The 18,852-nt window shown below is 56.2% G+C and overlaps 1 protein-coding gene across 2 annotated transcripts; it reads right to left on the bottom strand.

Annotated features, from left to right (window-relative positions):
* Positions 1–951: 951 nt before the first annotated feature.
* GBX2 (gastrulation brain homeobox 2) lies at positions 952–3,891 on the bottom strand. 2 transcript variants are annotated; one of them, XM_026006159.2, is made up of 2 exons: positions 3,240–3,891; positions 952–2,192 (listed from the first exon to the last, which is right to left on the bottom strand). In XM_026006159.2, the coding sequence occupies exons 1-2, from the start codon at positions 3,760–3,762 to the stop codon at positions 1,669–1,671; spliced, it is 1,047 nt and encodes a 348-aa protein (XP_025861944.2). In that variant the 5' UTR covers positions 3,763–3,891; the 3' UTR covers positions 952–1,668. The 2 variants fall into 2 exon arrangements, with proteins under 2 accessions (XP_025861944.2, XP_072575194.1); XM_072719093.1 differs by having other exon boundaries at positions 969–2,189.
* Between the last annotated feature and the right edge of the window lie 14,961 nt (positions 3,892–18,852).

Raw genomic sequence — 18,852 nt, 5'->3', positions numbered from 1 at the left:
GGAGGGGGCGGGCTGTAAGCGGGGTCCCCTAGTGGGGCTGCGCGCCGTGGGGGGCGCCGCGCGCCGCTGCCCGGAACCTGCGCCCCTCGCCGGAGCCGCGGCCCGGGAGCGCCCCGCTCCTCTCCGCCCTCGGGCTGCAGGTGCACGCCCGCTGCGGGCCCCGGAGCACCCCCGAGCCCCGGGCCGGTCCACCACAGCCTTCAGCGGGCCGGGCCGCGCGCGTCGGGGTCGGGAACGCAGCGGGCGCGCGGGGCCGCGAGTGGGGCAGGGGCCGGGGCGCGCGCTTCCCGCGCCCCAGGGCTGCCCCGCGGAGCTGCCCCGCTCTCAGGCGCCCCGGCGGCCCGGCCTGCATCCCTCTCCCCGACCCCCTTTGTGCCGCCGAGGGCCCCAGAGCCCTTGGGGTGGGGCGGCGGCCGGGTCCCGCCCCTCCGACCCCGCCCGGAGAGGGTTCAGCCCCCGCCGCAGGGTAACGCCCGGAGCCTGACTTAGGGGCGCTCGGCCCAGCTCGGGGAGCGAGCACCGCTCCTTTTCGGACCGGGGATGTTTGGAAGGAAACGCGTTTCCTCCCTGGCTTGTGGTCCATTTAGAGCATCAGGAGTTTGTGAGACGCCACCAATACCCGCACTCGCTTTCCCTCCTGCGGGCGCCCGCCTCCTCGTCTGGCCCAAGTTCGCCAGCCTCCTAGGTATTGATCAGACCCGTGCAATAGGGGAGATGTCAGCTTTCTAAGATGAAAACGAGGCGCCCCTAAATTTATAACCCAACTAGAGCTCTTGCTCTCCAATTAAAAACCTGGTAAGGTGCAGGGTGGCTCATGTCCAGCCAGCCTGCAGAGACCAGGACAGGGGACTTTCATCCAGTCCTGGCCCCAGACCAGCTGCCTGGCCACCCTCTCGCAGTGCCCTCGAAGCAGTCGAATCTGGACACACTTATGACACCCAGAGACTGGCCTTTTTTTTTTTTTTTCCTTCTCTCTCTCTTTCCTTTTTATTATTCACAAGACTGCGATTGTTTAAATGTCATAACTTATAAGAAAATAAGCTACATTGAAATAAATTAAAACACAACGGAGACGTGCTTCAAACATGGCTCAGATAGGATGTGCAACCCCAGGAAAGAAAGCCAGGCAAAACCAAAGCAAAGCAAATTTCCAGGCTGCCCAAAAACATCTGCTTTTCAGTCAACTAAAAAAACAAAAAAACAAAAAAACACCCCACCAAGATAGAAACAAAAATGAGCGTAAACCCCTATGGTTTGTTCTTGAGTGTCATGTTTACCTTTGGAAAAGTATGGAAAGGTGGCTGCTATGCGTGGCGGATTACAGCAGAGGTTTTGTTTTCTTCTGGAATGTGAGTGGAGAATATTATTGGGTTGTTTGGTCCTATAACTTTCAAAATACTGCAGCTGAGATCCAGTTTATATAGATATCTATGTACAAAGTAGGATAGTATAATAAATATTTAGTGTGTCTTCGGGTGTAGCTGTAGCCCCTTCAAAAGCAGTCTTTTTAAGCCTTTTTAATGAATATACTCTCAATGTGCTTGGGATGTCCAAAGTTGGGGGGGGGGTGACTTTGAGTTTTGCTTCAAACACAGCAGAGGCCACCGCGGTTCCCTCCAGAGCTGTGGCTTCTCCACGGTGGCCCAGGCCCTGGCTCTCCCTGGGCCCTCAGGGTCGGGCCTGCTCCAGCTGCTGATGCTGACTTCTGATAGCGAACCTGCTGACGTGGACGGGGATGGGGACGACGATCTTGGGGTTCCTGGAGGGCTCCCCTGTCTTGGAATTGGCATTGCCAGCCTTGACTCGTTTCCACTTGGCCCGGCGGTTCTGGAACCAAATTTTCACTTGCACCTCGCTGAGTTTGAGGGCGTGGGCGATCTGCGAGCGCTCGGTCAGCGAGAGGTACTTTTTGCAGTGGAACTCCTTCTCCAGCTCGAGCAGCTGCTCACTGGTGAAGGCAGTCCGCCGCCTCCGGTTCTTGCCCGTGGACGTGGTGCTGCCCGCGGCACTGCCGCTCGGCGGGGTCTCCTCCAGCGCGTGGCCCGGGTCTTCCTCCTTGTGCGCCGCCTGGCCGGTCAGATTGTCATCCGAGCTGTAGTCCAGATCACTCTCCAGCGAGAAGCTCTCCTCCTTGCCCTTCGGGTCATCTTCCACCTTTGACTCGTCTTTCCCTTGCCCTCTGACAGCCCCTACTGAAAGCAAAACCAAACGGCGTTTTATTACATTTCGCACACTCGCCTTCCTCTCCCCTTCCCACCGTCACTTGGGCCTTTCCCCCCTTAGCGGATTGTCTTTCTATGACATTAACACATTGTGATTTCCTGGCCTTTGAGGGGCAGAGAAGGGGGGGGGGGCGTGAGAAAGCTCAAAGGAGGAGAGGAGACAGTACAGACGGCGGCCCTTTGCCCAGAACCATCACTCAAGGGGCCGCCAGGCCACGTCTGCATCCTCCCAGCCTCCGGCAGCCTAAGGCCGAAGGAACAGGAGGCGTGAGGCCCAGGAGAGCTTCCTCTTTGTCCCCGGGGTGGGGGCTGGGTGAGGACGGACAGGGAAATTCATGATCCATCTTGCCCCCCCCCTCCACGGTGAAAATTTACTGAACCTCAATGACACCGCAGCCAAAGTGGGGGCACAGGGGACATACAGATCCCAGACCGTGTCTTTTTTTTCCTTTTTTTGGGGGCAGACAGATAATGTTGGCCAAAGGGAAGTTTTGCAGCCCTAGGAGAAGTTCCCACCAGGAACCCCAACACACCCGCAGACGCACAGCCTCCCGGAATCCGCTTCTCCGGGGCAAGCAGCAAGCCCAGGGACGGGGTTTAACAGGTCTGGGCGCCCCCAAGCACACGCACCGCTGGGACGCGCAGCCCAGTCCGCTACCCCTAAAGGCTGCAACCTATCCCGGACCCCAGGTCACGGCGCGCGGGAGGCGGGAGGCGGGAGGCGGGAGGCGGCGGGGGGCGGGGGGACGGGGACAGACGCATCCAAAGTCGCCTCCAGACAGCTGGTCCCGGGAGCGAAATGCACCCCCAGCCCCCCCCTCCCAGCTTGTTGCTCGGCTCTAAATGCCCCCCGGAGGCCTCGCGGTGCAGCTCGGCCGCGTCCTCCCGGCTGCTCCGTGGGGGAGGGGGAGGCCCGGCCGGGGTCGCGCGGGGGCTCGGCCCCAGCGGGAGCCCGGAGCTGGCTCGCCCCCGCCCCCTCCCGGCCCCGCGCCCGGGTCGCGCGCGCCGCCGACTCACCGAGCGACGCCTGCACCGCCTCGGCCGCGGAGAAGGCGAGCAGCGAGCCCTCCTTGGCCAGGAAGCCTTTGCCGTCCTCCGCGTCGGCCTGCAGCGCCTCCGCCTTGTCGAAGTTGCCGCCGCCCGGCAGCGGCTGCGGCGCGAACTTGCGGGCGGCCGCCGCCTCCTGGTGCTGGGGAGACGCGGAGAAGCCTCCCGGCAGCGTGGCCATGAGCGTGGAGGTGAGCGCCATGCCCTGCGCCAGGCTGGAGCAGAAGCCGGTGGGCAGGCTGGGGATCTGGTGGTGGGGGTGCGCGGGCGGCAGCGCGGGCTGCAGCGCGGCCTGGGGCAGGGCGGGCGGCGGCGGCGGCGGCGGCGGCAGCACCACCGGCCGGTAGGGCATGAACATGGGGTAGCCGGTGTAGACGAAGTGGCCGGGGCTGGGCTGCGGCGGGCTGCCGATCAGCGAGTCTATGCTGAAGGCGGTGCTACTCCCCAGCGGGCGCTGCATCATCATCAGCGACGGCGGGAACGCTGCGCTCATAGACGCGCTCGGGAGAGGCCAGCGAGGGGCGACGAGTCCCCGCGCCGCGCCGCCGCCAGGAAGCCCGCCGGGCGCCGGGAGCACAGCCGGGCGCGCCGGGCAGGGCCCGGGCGGGACGCGGAACGCAGGCGCCGCCGACCCTCAGCCCTGGGCCGCGTGCATGCCCGGCGGGGGCGCGAGCGGCGGAGCGCGGGGTGCGGCCGTGCGCCCCGGAGCGGAGAGCGCCCCCCGGGCCCCGCGGGCGCGCCGGGCCCGCCGCTTCGCCCCGCCGGAGCCCGCGCGCGCGCCGCGTGTGCCACCCTCGGCCCCGGCTCGCAGCCGTCCGTGCGTCCGTCGGTCGCGCCCGCCGTCCGTCGCCTCCCGCGGGCCGCTGGGGAGCGCGCGAAGCCGGCGCACTTGTCCTCGGCGGGCGCCGCCAGCACCTTTAAATCGCGCTCCTCTTTCTCATTCACATTTTGCCTGCTGCCCGCCCGGCTCGGCTCACGTGGGGCCGGGCGCCGCCGCCGATTGGCTGCGCCGGGAGGGGGCGGGGCGGAACGAGGCTCCGCCCCCTCCCGCCGCCGGGGCCGGCCCGGAGCCGGCTGCGGGCGCCACCGGCGGAGCGCGCGGGCCCGGGAGTCGGAGCCTGCGCGCCGGGCCCGCGCCGCGCAAACTTGAAAGGGGCTTTCGGCTCCGACGCTGCAGCCAGGCTGGTGGAGGGCAGCTTCCGGGGTTACGACCCGCCGCGACCGGGCCCAGGGCGCTTGCTTTCCCACCCCCCCCCGCTAAGCGCCTTGGAACCAACCCAGCTGGGTGCTGCTGCTGCTGCTGCTGCTGCTGCTGCTGCTGCGCCCGCGGCCCAGCAGAGGTTCCCGGAGTTGGGAACAAGGTCCTGCCCCTTCGCATCCGCCCCCGGGGCGCTGGTCGGGAGCTGGCAGGTCGCAGCCCTGGGGGCGGGGGCGGGGGCGGGGGCGGGGGGTGCGCTGGCTCGCGCATCCCGACCCGGGCCCTCCCGCGAGCGCTCCCCTTCTCGCTTTCCACCGACGTTCGCAATCACCGCACCTATTTACCCACTTTGCCCGCGCGCACCAAAATAACAAGCCACGATAATTATGATAATAGAGCGAGTCCTTTATCTGGCTCCATCCTCGGGGAGGAAGGGGGGAGTCGCGGTGCCTCCGGATTGTCTAACGTTGAGATTATCCTGATGAAAGCTTTATGATGTTTGCTCAAATAAAAGCTGCGTTTTGTAAATAGGCGCTAATTAGGCACGTTGAGAACGGAGGGAGCGGAGCGCTCACCCCGGCGCCGCTGCCCGGTTCCCTGCGCGAGGATTCGAGGGCGCGCGGTTCCCCCTTTGCCTGCTGAGGATGGAGCCGGGTCCCTCCAGACAATGGTAAAACGTGAGAATTTGGGAGTCTGGGAACTGGCCGGGGAGGGAGTGGGACCTGGAGAGGGTGGGGGGGAGGAGGGAGGATGCTCATCACCCCTTCTCAATGACAAAAAAAGAGAAACTTCCAGTTCTAGGATTCTCCTTAAAAAAAAGAAAAGGAAGGAAGGAAGGAAGGAAGGAATCATTCGTGGCGAGGGCAGCCGGTGCAGTGCGCGGCAGCGCGCGCGGGGCCTCCACGCGCCTCCAGGGCCTCGGCTCCAACTCCCCGGGTCTAGACGTTCTCCCGGAGCGGCCGCCGAGCACCTGGCTGGGGGGTGGGGGGGGGGGGAGAGGAGAGCAGGGCATTGTTGTATCAGTCATTAAAAATCAGCTCACGCCGAGGAGCTAGTGGTTGGGGAGTTGGCCCGTGTTGGACGTGTGTTATGTATCACTTACAAGCACATTTAATTGGGAGATAAAGATAAATCGATCTTTATGAATTTATCGACCCTCTTCTTTGAAGCTCTTCTTTCTCGCTCTTCTTCTTCTTTCTCTGGCTCTAACCCCAAGGCCCCCGGGGTGGGGGGGACGTCTTAATTCCAGACCACGTCTTCAGCCGCGCAGTCTGGCCGGGAACCCACTGCCCACCCAAAGGGCCCCCCGAGGGAAGCGAGGAGGGTGCATCCCCGGCGCACCCCTCCTCCCCGAGGGATGGGGAAACTCGCAGGCCCCGCCGCCAGCCGCCCCGGTCCCGCTCGCCCCCCTCCCCACCCGGACAAAGACGTCTCGAGCGCGCTTCCCCACTCCAGGCCGCAGTAATAGATGGCTCCGGCGGCAGGCGGTTTGAAAGGAATTCATTAGGGCGCTGCTGACTGCACTGCCTGCACTCCCTTCACGCCCAGACCCCGAGGTGGCCTAGGCGGTGCTGGCATCCGCCGGGCAGGAGGTGTCTGTGGGGTCTCTAAGCTCGCTCCCTCCTTCTGCACTCCTACAAAAGAAGAAAAAGAAGAAAAGGAAGAGGAGAGAGGGAGAGGGAGAAGAAGAAGAAAAAAAAAATCGAAGCCTGGGGCAAAAGGCTGATTTCTTTATGAGCATAATAAATACTCCCTCTCATTATGAGATAGTTACAGGCACACAGTCTCTGGTTACCTTGTTTTTTCAATACTAAGGGCAAAAAAAAAAAAAAAAATTGTTCGACTCCTTGCTTGATTTACGTTGCTACAGCCGGGTCTCTTCGGCGCTTGACACTGGCGTGCCCGTGTAGGCTGTTACTCATTTTACCTAGGCAGCTTTGCCATGCACTTTGCTATTTCGCCATAAAAATATTGTTCTAGGGACTTCCGTCGCCTGATTACCCTCCGAGAGACAGGGATTCCTTTGATTATTTTGGTGATAGTTCTACATTTAAAGTTCAGCAAGAAGATTTAGGTCCGTTGAATTATAGCTACACTTGAAATAATTTGATGGCATATTATTTGCATCCATAAATTGCTGTGGAAAGTATTGACTGCGGGGGTTATAATACTAATCTTCTTTTATTAGTGAGTTCAGAGAATTCTCATCAATATGAATTTTATTTACTAGTGTGCTTTTTCGCGGATGCAACGCAGTAATATTTTCTCATCTAATGCTTAACTGCTCAGAAAACGACTGTTCGCGTCATAAAAGGATTCTTGTGTTTCGCCGTGATTAACAAGATTCATTCGGGGCACCTCAGCTACCTGCAAAGCGTTCCGAGCGCGGGGACTGCGGGTAATAAAAGCCCTTAGAGTTCTTCCTGGACTCCTCGGGGAGATTGATGGGTAGCGAGCGACAGGTACCTGGTTTATCCAGCCTCCGGATTCCTATCTGCTCACCTCGGGACTGTCTCAAACGGCAGAGCCCTTGGGGTGACTCAGCTCGGCCCAGGCTGTGTGGGGGGGTTCCACCCGGCACAGATCTTTGCAACTTTGTCTTCGGAGGTCCCCCACCCCTAGCTCCCTCGGAGTGGGAAAAAGGAAGGACCCCACTGCAGGCACATCTGGATCCTCCAAACTCTAGTTAACTTCTGGGAACTTTTTTTTTTCTCCCCCTAGGAAGGCTCCCATGGGGATGAAGTTGGCCCACCCCTTGGGCACTTTTCCTCGCCCGGTGCCAAGCTGGTGTCAAGATCGCATTAAGCCACTTAAAACCTCAGACGTCAGTAAAAGTGATGGTAATTAAGTTGTCTCCACGCTTCGGGGCTGTCCCAGTCAACGTTTGCATGCAGGTGTATGGCGGCCGAGTATAAAATGCTAAATGCACAAGTAAATGAATATTCATGGAGCAAACTTGCGTTGGCCTGCCGCGTCCAGCCCGGAGGAGGAAGCCCTGCAAACCGCGCGTTTTCTTGCTGCCGCCAGGGTGGAGGTCGAGGGCGGTTGTGGACAAGGGGCAGCCGTGGGCGCCCCGGATCTCCATGGGTGCAGAGGAACCCGCAGACCCAATGGGCTGGGTGCTCCCGCCCGCCACCCAGTCCCAGGAGACAGGCTGGTTTCTCTGGCAACCGTGTTGTTTTTATTTATAGAGACTTTGAGTGGCCTGATCATTCGGTCATTGCAGCAGCTCTTGCTCCTGGCAATCGTTGGGAAATAGCTTGGGATGGGTTTTATTTATGGAAGGGCAATTGGGATTCACACCCAGCAAACCCACAACATTCCCTCCCAAGCCCAAGACGCGCTTACAAAGGGGTGCTTGTGTAAAATTCCCCATCAGACACACCAATTTGCAAGTAGCAGAAAGCATTGAAGCCTCATCTTTTTTAACTATTTTATTCAGCCTTTTTTTTTTTTTTTAATCTGAAAGCCCAAAATAGACTCCATGTGGTTCTAAGTGAAGTCAGCCCTTGGCTGGCTTTGAAATAGCTCCTGCAATTATGTAAAAGAGCCATTCACTAACAGAACGGAATTAAAAGGGATCTCGCCCGCTTCCCTTTCATTGCCAACCTCTCCTGTTTGGCTTTTCAAAGCACTTCCAACACGATGTCTTTCTCCAGGACAAAAGGCAGAACAAAAAAAGTCCCCAAACTTGTAAATTGAACGTCAAGGGAACTTTAAACAATTTAAAGCCCATAAATAATGATAAAGGGGACTGGCAAAAAAGGCAAACCCATTCAATTAATAGAGTTTCCCAAGCAAAGATCAAGTGGTTTATAAAATGAAAGTCTTTGGTTTCATTATTCTCCTCCTTGACCATGCAGAAAGCAGGACAGGGGGTTTTTCTAAAGCGCCCTGAAGAAGAAGCACTTTGCGGGACTGTGTGTGCTGCGACATTCTTATGGAGAAAGTTTTGCTTTTTATCCCCCACCCTCAAAGTAGCAGAAACAAAACCGCAAACCAGAAACGCGAAGGGGAGGAGACTTTTTTTTTTTTTTTTTGCATTTTCTTAGGGGAGTTGGAAAATGTTCCCCGCAGGCCTGAAGGCCCGGAAACCTGACCCTTAACACCTGCGCTAACCCTCCCCACCCCAGTGCAGGGCTGGGGGTGGGGGACAGGGGGAGCCACGGCTTGGGGGCCTGCGAGCTGTGCCCTCGTGAGATCTAGGGGTCAGGGTCTGGGGTTCCTGCACCGCCCGGGAGTGTGGGGGCTGCGGGCGTGGACACGCTGACCTGCCCCCGCCCCCCATCCTGGGCTCGGCTCCAGACCCCCGGCCGAGGCATCCGAGGGCGCGGGCAGTTCTCATTGCCCTTCGGAATAGCCGAAGTGCTATTCCACAGCTTGGAGTGGGGGGTGCGTGACTGCTGGGGGTCCTGGATGGTCCTGGAAGCCCGGCGCGGGCGCCCCGGGAGCACCCAACCCGGGGTGGGGGTCGGGGTGGGGAGCAAGGGGGATCCTCTGCAGGGCCTGAACCCGGCCGCCCCTGGGTTGCCAGGCGGAGGCCGGGCCTGAGGGCTGCAGGTGGGGGCCGGAGGCTGAGATGCGGGGGACCGGGCACGGCCTTGGGTCTGGCCGGGGCTGGCGCGCGGGGTCCGGGAGGCCGCGCCCTGGGCGCTGGGGAGGGAGGCGCAGGCGGCGCGGCGCTGCTCACCTGTCTCCTCCCACCTGCCCCCGCGGATTCCCGCGGCCCCACCTTTCGGGGACTTCAAACGGCCCCCCAGCCACCCGGCGCCCGACTTTCATCTCCCCGCACAGCGGGCATTGTTTGCGGGACTTCACAGATATGCTAATCCCGGGGCCGCGAACCGGGCGGCCTGGGAGGCGCGCAGAGGGCACGGAGGGGTGAGGAGGGGCGCAGGCCGGCCGGGGCCTGGGGGGCTTCCCCGGGGAGGCCCGGGGCGGGGCACGGATGGACGCTGAGGTCGGGGGCGTCGGGCTCTCCGTCCTTGGCCCGCGCGCCCCGTGCGCCCCGTGCGCCCCGGCTCCCGGGAGGGGACCGTGCGTCGGGGGGGGCCGCCGAGGACTCGCGCGCGGCTGCCTCCCCAGGGCCTCGCAAAGCAGGGCCCCCCCACCCCCGACAGCCCGGACCCCTGCGGGGCCGGTGGTCTTTTAAAGAGGTTCACCTCGACTTCATCCATTTAACCCCTTCGAAACCACCCTGGGGCGATCCAGGGAGCGTTGGGATCAACAGCTGCCCGCCCCGCCTGGAGGAGCATCCCTCCCACTTTTCACTCCTGCCGGGGTCCCCCAATCAAAAGCAGCCATCGCTCTCAGGGTGCAACTCCGTTGCTCCTTCCAGAAAGACTTGCAAACCAGAGCGCGCGTGGGCTTTGGTTCCCCGCTCCTTCCGATTAGAAAGCGTCTCCCAGAGAGGAGGACACTGGCTTCCGGGGAGGCTTTGGGTGCAAACTCGAGGGAGAGACGTTGGCTACCTGGGGAGGGAGCCTGAGAATGGCCTCTGTCACTCCTGTGGAGTTCAGGGCAAAAGGTCTCGGTGAAATTTCCCTTCCCGGTCAGCTCACCTAGAAAAGCTCCGGGTGGGTGGGTATGTGTGTGCCTGACCAACCTACCTCCACTGAGGCTTTCCCAGAAGACAGCTTTGACTTCTTCTAGGGACAGGGGCGCAAACAGGGGCCCCTTGAAATGTCAGGCTTTCCCAAAGAGAGGGCGCCAGGGGTGTGTGCTGCTGGGGGCGAAGGGCCCTTCGATTAGCCCTTGATTCTGGGAAGTTAACAATAGAGGCCAACCCCTTCTAAAAAGGCAGACAGGGACCCTTTGCTTACAACAGAGCACCCAGTTTCCAGAACCGAGAAAGGAAAGGTGCTGGCTCCAGAGCCACTGGGATGGACGCATTCCACACTGGAGAAAGACCCCAGTGTGCATCCTTGACTCTTGTTTGAGAGGCTGACAAGATGCTGAGCACCCGCGTCCAGGAGGAGGGCAGTCAGTAGAGACTGGCCACAGAACTTACCACTCCTCCCCATCCTCTTTGACTCACCTGTCCCCTTTGCTCAAGGACCTGAGGTGAGCGGTTGGCCATCGGCCATGAGGGAGTGTGAGCCAGTTTCCTTGGGTGAGGCTTGCGAAGTGAAATGTGAGTAGTAGGCACCTGTATTTGCCAGGCGGGGACAGTCTCAAACCGTTCCCTGGTTACATCGTGCACGCCCGCCCGCCGTCTTGATTGCTCTCTGCTACCGCCTGAGAAGCTCGCAGTGGTAGGAGGAGAGCGTCCTTGTTTTTAGGCCTCTTCATTGTCCCTGCTCCCTCAGGTTCCCTAAACTTACAGCCCCTCACTGGTGGTGATTGCAGAAATCACTGGAGACGCTGACCTGCCAGGCCCCCGAAACAGAAGAGACTTGGAATTTCCCCTGCTTGTCATCTGGAAAAATACAGGGAGACTGAGTTTGTCTGACTTTGCCGCCAACGGTTATCTCCCTTATGCGTGTAACCATGAGGTCCCCGAACTGTAGGGGAAAAGGAAACCAAGAGCAAGGATGGAGAGCAAACTCAAGCATCCCCAAGTGTTTTCATCCAGGGGCCAAACTGCTAGAGCACTTGTCGATCACACAGGAGAAGAAGGGAATGAGGAGAGAGGAGCTCTTTGAGGCCCAGCAGGAAAAATCCAGAAAACTCGAATGCTGTCCCATTACTGTCCTAGGGGACACTTCTGGATTTTGTAGGAAAGGAAAACTTTTTTTTTTTTTTTTTGTGGGGCATGTTGCCCTTGTACATGTGTCTGGGTTGAGAGTGCCTGCCTGCCTTCCTTCTTTCCCTCCCTCCCACCTTCCTTCCTTCCTTTGAACAGAGAGAAAGCGTGTTGCTCATACCTTACTATCCAGTGTTTATTCTCCACAGTGACTTTGAAACATCCTTTGAGGGGAAGTTATTCACATGGGTGACCACACTGAGGTAAGGGCTGCCTGTGAGGATGTTGCCATGGACCCCAGGAGAAGGGTTTGGGGGCTGCTTCTGGGGGTCCCAGCAGAGCAGCCATCAGGGTGGGGTGGCAGGCCTGATAGTGGAGCTGGGGCAGGCTTTGGGGAGCGGGCCTCTCATAGGCCTCGGTCTCCAGCTCTCCCCTTCCCCTGGGCGTGTGTGAAAAACTAGGTTCTGCTGGGAAATGAGCCAAAGCCAGAAGCAATCCTGCTTGTCTCCACCCGGACAAACCTTCTGTTCTCTGAAGTCTGGGACAATAATGAACGTGCAGCTTCAGAAGCAGCAGAAATTGATCATGGTGGCGCAGAGAGTGAGGGTGATTGACATCATGTGACCAATCTGATGCATTCACTGAGTTCAGGGGACTTTCCTCCTCCTACCTTGGTCACCATGTCCTCTCCTTTTATTCAATAATTTTGTTTTTGAGAAGATGAGTATTGTAGAACCTGTTTGTCATTGTGCTGTGATAGTCCTCCCTTATCTTTTGGTTATTATAATTTCCACCTATTCTAAGTTTCTCTCAGACCCCCTTAAACTGCAACAAACACGCACCACCACCACCAAAGGGGGAAAAAAAAAAACAAAAAACAAGAACAAGAACAAAAAAAACAAAAAAAAAAAAAAAAAAAAAAAAAAAACCCCAAAAAAACCCAGGACACTTAAGAAATGAGAGACTTTTAAAAGTTCAACTTCATTCTAACCCAAACAGCATTCACATTCAGTTCATTCTGTACTATTGAATGTTATTTGGAAATTTATACTTTAAGATGTAATGGACTGAATACTTTCTTGTATTTTGCAACAGAAATTTCACATTGTCAATGTAATGATGTAACAAGGCCACTTCCTATCTGTAAACAGAACCCAAATGTGTATTACGTATTTTAATAAATGAATGAGGGAATGACAGGAAACATTTTTATTTGAGGCTTCACAGTTTCCAAAGGATTAACCGCCTGAAAAGCGACCTGGGTGTGCAGAGCGCTCGGGGATCCGCATCGCCCCCTATGGGCCATGGGAGTAATGGCATCTGCTTTGGAGCCTGTTTGGACTCCGCGGTTCCAGGGGAGTAGATGGATCCCCGGCACCCCTTCTCGGGGATAGAAGGGCTGAGACGCTTATTTATTTATTTTTTTCGTGCCCCCCAATTGCATAAGAAAAAGAGTCCCCATTTCTGCTCATTATAAACGTCTAGGACACAAGAGAAGCCTTTGTCACAAAAGAGCAGGGGGCGGAAATCAGACCATGTTTGCGCAAAGTGTTAGGAAATATCCAATTTTGGATGTGATCATAGAAACCCCACCTGGACTCTCTTTAGAACCCGAGTGCTCCTGACTCTGACTCATCCTGGAATTGGAGGGATAGAGACCCTCTGAGACCTGGGCCTGCCTGGCATGGGCGCATCGCCCAGCCTCTGTCGCTCCATCTGCGTAATGGGCAGGACCCCGGCTCTCTCCCACTAGCCGCCCCGGGGGTAATTAATAAAGCGCTTCTGCCACGGGTTGTCGCGCGCGGGGAGCGAATTAGATCCCGCAGGGGGCCTGGGCCAGAGTGATTGCTTGGTAGGGGAGCTGGATTGCGCGCCCTGCCAGCCCCGGGCGTTGCAGGGCGCGGGAGGGACATGGGGCGGCCAGGGGCGCACGCGCGCGCGCGCAGAGGGAGAGCATCAGTTTGAGGGCAGCCTCGGATCACGACTCTCGAGCATTTATTATTATTTTAGGATTTTATTTATGAATGACACAGAGAGAGAGAGAGAGAGAGAGAGAGGCGGAGACACAGGCAGAGGGAGAAGCCCCATGCGGGACTCGATCCTGGGTCTCCAGGATCTCCAGGCGCTCAAGCCCCCCAGGGATCCCTACTCTGGAGCATTTAAAACCAAACCGAGGGAACAGGATGCAGTGTCGTATTAACACACTGGACGCCTGGGGAGCGGGTGGGGTGGAGGGTGAAGGTCCCAAAGCATCGCCCCTGGGTCGGCTCGGTGGGTGACAGGTGCAGAGGCAGCTCCACCCCCCATCCTGGGAGCTCTCACCCCCCTCCCCTCCCGGGCTGAGCATGAGAAGGGCAGATGGCCTCGCTGTCATTTTAGACCACCTTACTTTAAATAAAAGCTCTAAATTCTGTTCTCGTGCTGAACAAACCCTAAATGCCCAACTCTTTGGGGGAGAGGGTAGGCACCCCGTGCACTTTGCTTCCCCCCAAGCTCCAGGTCCCCAGGGCTCCCGTCGCGATCCCGCCGCCGGAGTTCTGAACGGGGCTGGGGCGCCGGGGTGGACGCGGTTGGGGGGCCGCACGCGGGTGCGCGACCAGGACCTAGGGTGACCGCGGGTTTCCTCTCGTGGGCTCGGCGGTCGGTGCAGGACCCTGGCTCGAGGGCGCCCCCTGCGGGCCGCGGTCGGGATCGGTCCTCGGAGCGGCGGCAGAGGGTCGCGGGCTCGGGTCCCGCGCGCTCAGGGTCTCTAACCAGCAGGTGCCTCGGGTCCCCGTTTCCGGTGTGTGTGCGCGCGCGGGTGCACGCTTTAGCCGCCCCCCCCATCCCCGGGCTTTTTTTTTTTTTTTTTTTTTTTTTGGAGAGGAGCAAACATCTCTGGTTTTAATGTGGCCCAATTATCTCGTTTAAACGACTTAAAATGTTTCTCTTTAACTCATTTCAATCTAGTAAATATGCTTCAGCAAGTAGCTAATTTCTCAGGGATGGCTTCGCCTCTCCATTTGCATAGAAAGCGCATCGGGGGCCGGCCCCCTCTTGGGGTGCCCAGGTCGCAGGCAGCTGGGCCTCCTCCTCCTCCTTCGCCTCCTCCTCCTCCTCCTCCTCCTCCAGGGGGGACGCCTGGGTTTGGCCCGGGAAGGAGGGGAGGGGGGGAGGCCTCGGTCTGCAGCTGGGCCCCTGGGGACCAAAGCAGCAGCGGGGGCGGGGCACCTGGCCACCCCCCCAGGGGGGCAGCCTCTCCTCCTAGCGCCCCCCCTCCCAGGGCCACCCCCCACCGGGTCCTGTTCCAGGTTAGGGCCTCCCCTTTGGTGCGAAGGTGGGGGGGGGCACATTGATCCCCAAGTGCGTTTATTAAATCGCGTCTGGAGCTAGAGGGAGGTGGATACAGGAGAGGAAATCGCAGCGCTCAGTTGAGCAATCTTCTGGCTTTAAATTCCGAATAAAAGTCTCAAATATTCCCGGGTCAGGGGGGCACTGTCTCATTAAAACCACTCTCGTCCTGAAACTGCAATGCAGACATTAAAGTGCAGTATTTTTCAATTAGAGCTGACGAATTCAATCAAAATTCCATAGATTAGGATGAAATGAGGCATGGGTCATTTACAGGGGAATTTAATTGCCGAGCCATTAGACAAATAGTATATTTGCCATTCCCGCGTTATCCATCATTTTCGACATCAATACCGGAGCCGCATCTCCCCGTCCCGCAGCCGCCCGGCGTCGGCTGTAAACACTCCCTTCCCTGTATCTTCTGATTATATCTGATTTCATTTAGGGCCATGGGGGATTATAAATGTTCACGCAATCAAGTTCATTAGGACTTCAAATCGCATTTCTGATTGGGATCGCTCTGCCGCTGTCCTCCGTGCGCCTTTCAAACCCCAGGACGAGGCTTTCAAAAAACATCTTTTTGCATTTAAAGCTGCGCATCCTTTTGTCTTCCGACGTCCCTCCCCCCCCTGCCCCCGGGGCGGCCCGGCCCCCCTCGGGGCTCCTTGGCGAGGGAGCGGTCCCCGAGCCCCACCTGCCCCAAGAGCTGGAGCCCCGAGCCTCCAGGCCCGCCCTCGAGAGCCCCCCCCCCTGCACGGCCGCGGGGCGCGGGGGACCCACCAGGTCTGCACGGGGCGCGGGGCCTGAGCCCCAAGAGCTGGTGGAGCGCGGGAGGGTGCGCGCCCTGCTGCTCGCACCCCAGGCCTGGGCGCTGTGGAAGCCAGTGGGGGCGCAGGGCACCCTGGAGTCCCCAGGGGTCCGCGATTGGTCCCCAATCTGGGGCCTGGGGTCGGGCCCCTGGGGTCCCCCTTTCCTGGCTGGCCCCTCTGACCCCATAGAAAGAGAGACCAGGGCACAGGTGGGGGAGCTGGGGTGGGGGGTGCGGTCCCCAGCAGGTCTCTCTTCCCATCAGCGCACCCATGAAACAAAGGAGCAGTCTCTTCTGGGGGAGAGCTCGGCAAGGAAGGCTCGAGACATCCCTTCCAGCACAGTTGAAAAATAATAGCTTAATATTAACTGCTTCTCATAAAAATATACTTTCACAGCGATACAGTTACAAGAAGAAACCCTCATTTTACCCCCATACTTTGTGCTCATCGCTGTTAGCTGCCTCAGTAATTTAATTGGAATGAAACGTGAGAAATGTGTCATTTTTGAAGAATTTATGCATCACTTCCTAGAAATCTCATTGTGTTAACTAGGAGCCTACTGCGTTCTGTTTAGAACCCATAATCACATTTTTATGTGTCTGTATTACGAGCTAATGTGACCTCCTGTCTTTAGCAGATTAAAAAAAAATTTTTTTTTTCTTTTTTCCATAACGTCTGCAGCCAACTCTGGTTTGCATAAAGTACGCGGAGACCCCGTTTCCCAAGTGTTCGGCAGACTTACCAACTTTCTTTAGAGCGGGGCAAAGGCATGTGAATGGAAAAAGTACCTACCGAATGAATAATTACACACCAAATTAAAACCCTGCATTAAACATAGTCGACAGCAAATACTGCATTCTCAATCATGTTTATTGCTTACAAATTGCATTACAAAGAAATCTACTCTTTTTATTGGCGTGATTAAACAGAGTGTTAGGACTGCAGAAATACCATTCTGTTAGATTAGATGAAGGCTGGAAGCCGGGCTAGTCACATTGCCACGGCGAATGTATAATTTTGTTAAAGAACACGTTTAACACACAAATGAGGATTGGGCTGTCATTATGGCGTCATAAAAGAGTCATCTTAAAATTATATTTATTTATAAACACATTGCCTATAAAATGTGCACATTTAATACAAAGGACGTAGGCGATTCCATAATCAATATTTTAATTACTGAATTTTTTATTATAGCAGCGCAGTTCTATATGATACGTCACAGTTCTATAGCTTTCCTATATTCTCCTCCCCCTTTTTCATGTGAACTAAAATCTTGTTTTCTTCTCTTTAATTCTGGGGAGACAGGGTTGGTGGACCAGGGTAAGAGCGCTTGCTTATGGCGCCACCTGCAGGACTCTATGAAAAGGAGTTTCAATACTTGGAATCCTCTGCGGGGCTCTAGAAACGTCACCTCTGGCTTGTTGCAGCAGTTCAATGAAATTAGTTTTTTTTTTTTTTTAAGATTTTATTTATTTATTCATTCATGAGACACACACACACACACACACACACACACACACAGAGGCAGAGACATAGGCAGAGGGAGAAGCAGGCTCCATGCAGGGAGCCCGACGTGGGACTCGATCCCAGAACTCAGGGATCACGCCCTGGGCCGAAGGCAGATGCACTTAACCGCTGAGCCACTCAGGCGTCCCGAAATTAGTTTTTGTTTAGTTTTGAGACAAAATCCCGGAGTTTGCAAGGTATACTTAAATCCAACAAGTGAGATGCAGTATTGATCACAGTTGAAACTTGGGCGTTTCTGGAAAAGCCCGAGTGTGCGTCGAAAACTTGACTAAGGAGTAATGTATTCTTGAAATAATGGAATAAAAGATGCAATATCCCTGGTTTATCACTTGGTCCTCGGGCAGCCCTTAAGAGATGAAAAGCACTTGGCAAGCTAATAATATCTGCAATTGCAGTGATTAAGCTTCCCTTCGGTTGCCCCCGCATCAGGACCGGTCGCTGGAGCAGACCAGCTCATTCCCCAAGCCTGTATTTTATACCGTTTTTTTGTGGAGGGTTAAGTGTTCTTTGCAGAAGTTCAACAGCCTGCCCCGTCGACGTGTGTCTAAAGGGTGATTTCGGAGATTGGAAATGTGACAATTATAGATAGTCACTGGGCTTAGCAAATGCTTCCTAATAGTCAGTGGTTTCGATTTTCTTCAAAACATGCTGCCTTGAGGATTACCATGTAACTTAGAATTAAACAGACACAAAGACCCTAGAAGACCGGCCCAATGCCGGGTTCAGAACTGTAGACCTAACACGTCCTGGGGTGCCCCGTCCGTGCACTGACTGCCTGGGGGCTGGGGGCGGCGTCCTGAGGACAGTCTGCCCTGCGCGGGGCACAGCCAGGATGCATGGAGGCCCACGTCCTCAGGACCACTGCTGGTGGGGAACCTCACTTGTGTATTTTCTGAATTCTCAGTGGCCGGATGACAAGTAGTGTCGTCAAAGACGCTCAGGACAAGCGGAAGGAAGCTATTCCTCTGTTATCTTTTTTTAGTGGAAACAGCGTTTACTCTTTTGTTACCTTCTGATTTTTGAACCGTGTGACTCCATCATTAAAAACTAAATATGAGGTTATAAAGAAACCAATTTAGGGCTTGTGGAATTGGGCTTATGTAATCTACCCAAAGAGAAAAGTAATGATGTCCACAGGAACTGCTTAAGAATGGAAAACATTTTTAGAGCCTTTAATAATAAAAAAAAAAAAAATACCAAGGTACATTTGGTTCACTGGAAGAGAAGTCAGCCAGGGTAATTCTGGCTTTAAAGTAGAACGTCTTGGGGAGCCTGGCTGGCTCAGTCGGTGGAGCATGCGACTCTTGATCTCCGGGTTGTGCGTTCGAGCCCCATGTTGGGTGTAGAGATTACTTAAAAATAAAAACTTAAAAAAAAAAAAAAGTAGAATGTCTTTTTGGATATTTCACCTGGCTGACTTCTTTCCTTCCTTCCCTGCCTCCCTCCTCTTGGTCCTGTCCTCCTCCTCCCCCTATTTCTCTTTCTTATCTATGGAGAATTATGTAAGTTCCCTTGATTTGAGAACTTCCTAATACATGTTGAACATGCAAGATACAGTCATCAAAATAAGTTTTTTTTTAAAGATTGTATTTATTTATTCATAAGGGACACACAGAGAAAGAGAGGCAGAGACACAGGCAGAGGGAGAAGCAGACGTGGGACTTGATGCCAGGACCCCGGGATCCCATCCTGAGCCAACGGCTAATGCTCAACCCCTGAGCCCCCCAGCTGTCCCTTGCATGAATTTCTTCTGTCCTTCCTTCCTTCTTTCTTTTCTTTTCTAAAAGATTTTATTTATTTATTCATGAGAGACACACAGAGAGAGGCAGAGACACAGGCAGAGGGAGAAGCAGGCTCCGTGCAGGGAGCCTGATGTGGGACTCGATTCCAGGACTCAGGGGTCACGCCCTGGGCCGAAGGCAGGTGCTAAACCGCTGGGCCACCCAGGGATCCCCACCTTGCATGAATTTCTAGTGCCAGTTTATTTTCTACCTTTTCTGGTGAAGCTGCCATGTCATGTTCCCGATGAGC

Source organism: Vulpes vulpes, chromosome 9 (assembly GCF_048418805.1).
Source record: "Vulpes vulpes isolate BD-2025 chromosome 9, VulVul3, whole genome shotgun sequence".
Taxonomy (NCBI): Eukaryota; Metazoa; Chordata; class Mammalia; order Carnivora; family Canidae; genus Vulpes; species Vulpes vulpes.
Note: the sequence above shows the minus strand (reverse complement) of the source record. Positions and strands in the feature narration are given on the sequence as shown.